This window comes from Sitophilus oryzae, unplaced genomic scaffold (genome assembly GCF_002938485.1).
Source record: "Sitophilus oryzae breed Bouriz unplaced genomic scaffold, Soryzae_2.0 scaffold_813_pilon_pilon, whole genome shotgun sequence".
NCBI lineage: Eukaryota > Metazoa > Arthropoda > Insecta > Coleoptera > Curculionidae > Sitophilus > Sitophilus oryzae.
Genome location: NW_022147432.1, coordinates 4,805,104 through 4,811,405, shown reverse-complemented (window position 1 = coordinate 4,811,405; position 6,302 = coordinate 4,805,104). Strand labels below are relative to the sequence as shown.

The following is a 6,302-nucleotide window of genomic DNA, read 5'->3' as shown; positions in this document are numbered from 1 at the left end:
TAATAATCTCATTTTTAACACTCTTTAAATATCATCTCGTTAACAATTATGAATATTATATGATTTTTCTCAGTGATTTGTGGCACAGATACAAATTAATATATGCCCCATAACAGTTTTTAAATAAGAAACTTCTGCCCACAGATTTAATTTTCTTATTGGCATAATACCCTTTCTTCCTATATAAATCTTGCCATTTTTTCAGTCCAATGTTCCTTGTTTTTACAGTTGTAGGAATACTAAAAATGTTGACTATAGAACTCGATACTATGTTTGAAAAGCCTTCATACCTGTAACTGTGCATAAATCTAATTAACTGAATTCTCCTCCTCTTGACACTCTGAACACTGCTGCTGCTAATGTTAGAAATATTTAGCATAAAACTACAACTACCTACAACAAACTTTACAATAAAAATGTTAAATTTTCGCTGTTCGATTAAAATACCCTATCTTATGTTTTCTTTTCCTCCAAATAATCTTCTTGTCAAGTAAGGACCAATCTGTTTGCCTGAGTGATACAATATTTGACATATTTCTGGTACACTTGAACTTGTGCTTTCATGGACACTATAAGAGTGCACTGTTTTACAGAAGCACGAACATTGATTCCAAGTATCTTCTTCCTCCACACGTAATAAAAACATCCTCTTTAAATGGCCACATCATATACTTATTCTTGACCATTCCCAATTACAATCACGATTTTTGCAAATCGCCTTTAGGAAAACTAAAAATAAACAGTTTTGGATCATCTGTAAACACGATTATGTTGTATAAACTTACACATGAAAACTAATCATTTTTCCCGGCGTATTAGCTTTCTTAGAATGACTATGACAATATACAACAAGCCTTTTTGTATTAGTGTTTAGAATAATTCAGATAATAATAAATTTTAACTAGATAACAACACAAACGAAAAAAACAAAACAAACAGATGTCAATTAAAGAGGGAAGTGACAGCGAGACCTGGAAGATGTCTGCCATCTTGCCGTCGACAAAAAAATTTGATGCGCACTCGTCGAAGCTCATTCTCCCACTTCCATATCTCTGGTAGCATCATAAAATAATAAATACAAGAAGAAGTGTCAAGTCAATGTTAAATTATGGAAACAGCGTGGCTGCCTGGGTAACTAATTTTCAGATATGGCGGTTGGGACATTTGACATGACATAGACATGACAATTTCAATTTTATGAAATTTATTTCCGTTTCCGGTTTTTAATGGCGGGCTGTTCAGGAGGTTTAAATGAGGGTTAATATACTTTTTACTTTTCTAGTAGTAAATAATACAACAAAATTACTCAAAAATATTTATTTGGAATTTAGAACAATGTAAATATGCAAATCAACACAATTAAAGAGCTATAAACCAATAAACTACTGTATCAATATCAAATATTTAAATAATATCAGAGATGCTGTGTTAAAGTGAATTAGTAAAGTAACAGTGCATTGACTTACAGAAACTTGAAGATAAATAAATGTTTTCACAGCTTCACGGGCATAAAACTAAATAACTGGAAGCAGGAAAAAAGCAACCGGAACCCACACAAAACCTGGAATCAAAAAAAATATGTAAAAAACATAAATATAGGTACCTACATAAGACTTTTGTGAATTAAATCAAACAGGACTTGAATGAAAATAAAATGAATAAAAAATATGATACATATACATCTAATACCTCATTTGTATTTTAAAAATAATCTACATACATAGATTTATAGCATTATTGCTATGAAAATACATAATAGGTACCTATGTGATATGTAATTACGCATTTCTATTCATCTTGTAGAAAATTAATGTAGGCTAATAATAGTTCAATAATTATAATTTACCTTGTATAACTTGCTTTCAATTGCTCAAAATCACCGATCAGTCTTTAAAGTAGAGATACGGAAAAATCCTTGGCAAAGAATATCCCAAGATCCTTGGGTTTAAAGTTAAAAAATATAAAAACAGTTAATATATTACCTATTTTTACCTATAATATGGCCCATACCTGCTACACGCAGAAACGTCGATTTCATCATTTTCTTCATGTAATTAATATCATATATACTTTATTAAAGTGTTAACAAGGAACTTTATATCAAAAACATCTTTGTACTTATAAATTTCAGCCGAAATATCAAAAACAAACTTCCAATCAAATGTAAACGGCAAAATTAAAATGGCGCCCGACCTTGCCAGAGGCCTCGGGAGCTGCCGCTGACACACAGACAAAAGACAAAAGAACAGGACGCCGACGTGCATAAAAAATGTTCCGTAGCAGAAATTGACAGAAATCATATAGAAATATTCAGATTTTTGTCTAGGACAGTCTAGAAGGCCATGCTTTCTGCCTGGGTAGAACCGCGCCACAACTGTTTCCAATTTTCCGGTTTACTGTCACCCCTGAGTAGCATAGCAACCTTGAATTATGCCTTGAATCGCCACCCAGCTGATATCTGTCAATCGGGGAAGAAGAAGGATTATTCTGTAGATAGACATTCGACCTTCAACATTCACGTTTCGCGCCAAGAAACCGAATTCTTATGTTTTGTAATAGTTATTTAGTTTGTAACAATTGATCGAGTTAATTAAATGACTTAATTATTTAGTGTGCCTCTGGTGTGCCTAATTTGCTACACTCAACGGCCACATTGGTGACCCCGACGAACGTGTGAGTGCAACAAATTCAGATACGCAATGTCCACCTCCGACACGAACGACTTCCAAACCGACGATCAAGTCGTTATTGCCCGTGTAGGGATTAAAGCACCGGAGTTTTGGCGCACAGAGCCCGAACTATGGTTCCTACGCCTGGAAGCCCAATTCAGGCAAGCCAAAATAACATCTGATGACTGCAAGTTCGATCACACCGTAACAAGTTTAAACAGCGAGGTCCTATTAGAGGTAGCCGACATACTACGAAATCCAACTAGAGGTAGGGCCTACGAAGACCTCAAAACTAGACTGTTAGAGAGATATGGCAGTAGCGCTGATGACAAAATTCACCAGCTTATGGAGATGACCTTGGGCGACCTTAAACCAACACAGCTTCTCCACCGAATGCAAGCTTTGGCCTCAAATAACGTTTCTACGCAGGTTCTAAAGAAACTCTGGTTAGACCGCCTACCACCCCAAGCCCGGGGAGTCATAGCAATCCTGGATGGAGACCTGGAGGAATTGGCCAAGAAAGCTGACAAATATATACAATGTTCTAGTTTTCCTATCATGGCCATGGACGGAAAGCCTGCGTTAAACAACAAAGTAAGTGTGGACGAGAAAACTGACGGGCACTGCTACTATCACAGGAGATTTGGGTCCCAAGCTAAGAAGTGTAGAGCACCATGTACCTTCTCAAAAAAACGATCAAGAGGGGGCGCAGTAATCATGACAACCACTGCCCCCCATGCACCACGTCGCCTTTTCGTCACAGATAAAGCCCTAAAACTGCAGTTCCTTGTTGACACTGGAGCAAGTTCTCACACTCGGACTTAAGTGTGCTGCCACGCAAAGCATGTTCTGCTTCAAAACCTAGTATGATACGCCTATACTCTGCTATTGGTTCCTGTATTAAAACGTTTGGGCAGAAACAGTTGACACTTGACCTTGGTTTTGGCCAGCCAGTCACTTGGACCTTTATTGTTGCAGATGTCACCACTGCCATCCTAGGTGCTGACTTCCTCGACAACATGGTTTCACTGTAGATATGCGAAACAAGCGCCTTGTGAGTCCAACTATACCAAACAGCATTACGTGTATGTCTCGACGAGTAAGAGCATTGGAGGTGGGAATATCTACTGCCCACCCTTATGACCGACCAACGGATGCACCAGACGACCCTGGAAGAGTCCAGCACTATATCGACACCCAAGGCCCACCAGTGTTCTCCAAGCCGCGCAGGCTTCCACCAGACCGTCTACAAGCTGCACGGGCCGAATTCAATCAACTTATACAAATGGGCATTGTTCAGCCATCAAAATCGCCATGGGCCAGCCTGCTTCACATGGTCCAAACAGCCAACGGCCAGTGGCGTGCTTGTGGGGATTTCCGTCGGTTAAATGCAATTACCAAGCCTGATCGCTATCCAGTGCCACATATTCAGGACTTTGCAAATCAGCTACATGGAAAGAAAATTTTCTCTACCATTGATCTTGTACATGCATTCCACCAGATCCCAGTCCGCCCAGAAGATGTACAAAAACGGCTGTTATTACACCTTTTGGTTTGTACGAATTTCTACGTATGCCCTTGGCTTACGTAACGCCGCCCAGACACTTCAGCGGTACCTCGACCATCTCTTCCGAGGGTGTTCATTTGTATATGTGTACATCGACGACATACTGGTAGTCTCGGAGACGGAAGCAGAACACGAGCAGCACTTAGCAGTAGTTCTTCAGATCCTAGAAGCAAATGGACTCCAAATCAATAAAGAAAAGTCCAAATTCCGGATACGAGAGGCAAATTTCTTGGGCGTCACAGTCTCCCCCAACTGGAGTCAGGCCAGCTAAAGTCAGTGCTATTCGCAGTTTTCCGCAACCAACAACATACAAACAGCTACGTCGCTTCCTAGGGATGGTTTAATTTCTATCGACGCTGGTTACCGAATGCTGCAAAAGAGCTTATGCCACTCGCCGAGCTACTTTCCCACCAAAAGAAAAAGCAACAAGACCTCAACTTGACCCCAGCAGCATCAAGTGCCTTCACCAGAGTTAAAGAACTCCTAGCTACTGCTGCCGAGTTGGTTTTTCCAGCACCCCATGCTCAGTTGAGCATGTTAGTCGACGCTTCGGACACCGCGATCGGTGGTGTATTGCAACAGCTTGTCGGTGAGCACTTACAGCCTATTTCTTTCTTCTCACGGAAGTTGTCGAAGACGGAGCATAACTACAGTACCTACGACCGCGAGCTGTTGGCAATATTTAGCGGTATTCACCATTTCCGCTACCTTCTTGAGGGCATGCCGTTCATCATATACACTGACCACAAGCCCTTGACGTATGCCTTTCAGCAGCGACATGACCGTCAATCTCCACGACAGATACGCCAGCTGGAATTTATTGGTCAATTTTCCACAGACATCCGACATGTCCAAGGAGAAAAGAACATTGTAGCCGACTGTCTCTCACGACCTGAGGTAGACGCAATAACATCACCCATCACCATTGACTTTGACCGGTTAGCTGAAGCTCAGACAACTGATGAAGGTCTCTATCACATGTTGATGGTTGTTTCTGGAGAAGGTTTCTGACATTTAAAGCAACGTTGCCAATGCTAAACCTATTTTAGGAATGCTGCTAGCACTCATAGATAAAGGGATAAAAACTGCCGACAGCCGACGCGACAGTCCGGCAGTACATTATTTCCGAATCGATATTCGATATTCATTGTGTACTTTTATTGTTTATAGTGTATTATATGGTGTATGGCGTCCATAGTTTTCAGTTGTTTGATGTGTGTTTTCTTTATTGTAATGTCCATTTATCTCTCTTTGTAGGTTGCATCGGTTGCATCCTTGATTATGGATAAATTATATAGGGTGTCCCAGAAATAAGTGCAAGTATTTTAAGAGGTGGTAGATCTCGATAAAAGAAACATATTTTCTCTTTATCCTTTTTCAAATAAGTCCAAAACAACAGAGTTATTTTACTTTGAAAATTTCCCAAAAAAATGATTTTTTGCTCAAATTTTGAGAACCACTGGATCATTTTTGGATTTTCTTTCTTGTAAATTTAATCTACTACTTATGTTACCATATTATCAAGAAATGATGTTTATTTAACTAAAAACTAAAAAAAATTCCAAAATTTTTTTCAAAAAATTCCAAAATTTTTTTCAAAAAATTTCAAAATTTTTTTCAAAAAATTCCGAATTTTCAAAAATTTTTTTTCGCAAAAAAACCTCATAGGCGTGTTTCTCGGGTTGAACTACACTACCAGTTAAAATGCTTGCACTTATTTCTGGGATACCTTGTATACAGGGTACAGGGTGCTACAAATTCGAGGTACGAGCATTGGTATCTCGGAAACCGTAATAGATACGAAGATGGGTTAAATTGGGGTAAAGTGGGGTAAAGTTGCTACCTTGGGCTATTCACCAAGATGGCATCAAAAATGTTTTAAAAATTACAAGGATTGCTGAGTTTTTTGGAAAAAACGGATTTTTTTGAAAACTAATTTTATTTTTTCCTGTCGTTACTTTTTAGAAAATCAAAAAACTAATTGCCCCTTCTCATAGCCACTTTATTAGGGCTATCTGATAGTATTTTTAGATTTTCAAATTAGCTGATAATTTGTAAGATACAGA

The 6,302-nt window shown here is 38.7% G+C and overlaps 1 protein-coding gene across 1 annotated transcript; it reads left to right on the top strand.

Annotated features, from left to right (window-relative positions):
- The first annotated feature begins 2,699 nt into the window (after positions 1-2,699).
- Positions 2,700-3,494, top strand: LOC115889431. The gene has a single exon (XM_030909419.1). It carries the CDS (start codon positions 2,700-2,702, stop codon positions 3,492-3,494), a length of 795 nt encoding a protein of 264 aa, XP_030765279.1.
- The last annotated feature ends 2,808 nt before the right edge of the window (positions 3,495-6,302 follow it).

Excerpts from the sequence above, each read along its gene's own strand:
- LOC115889431 (XM_030909419.1), top strand. The coding sequence starts at position 2,700 with ATGTCCACCTCCGACACGAACGACTTCCAAACCGACGATCAAGTCGTT.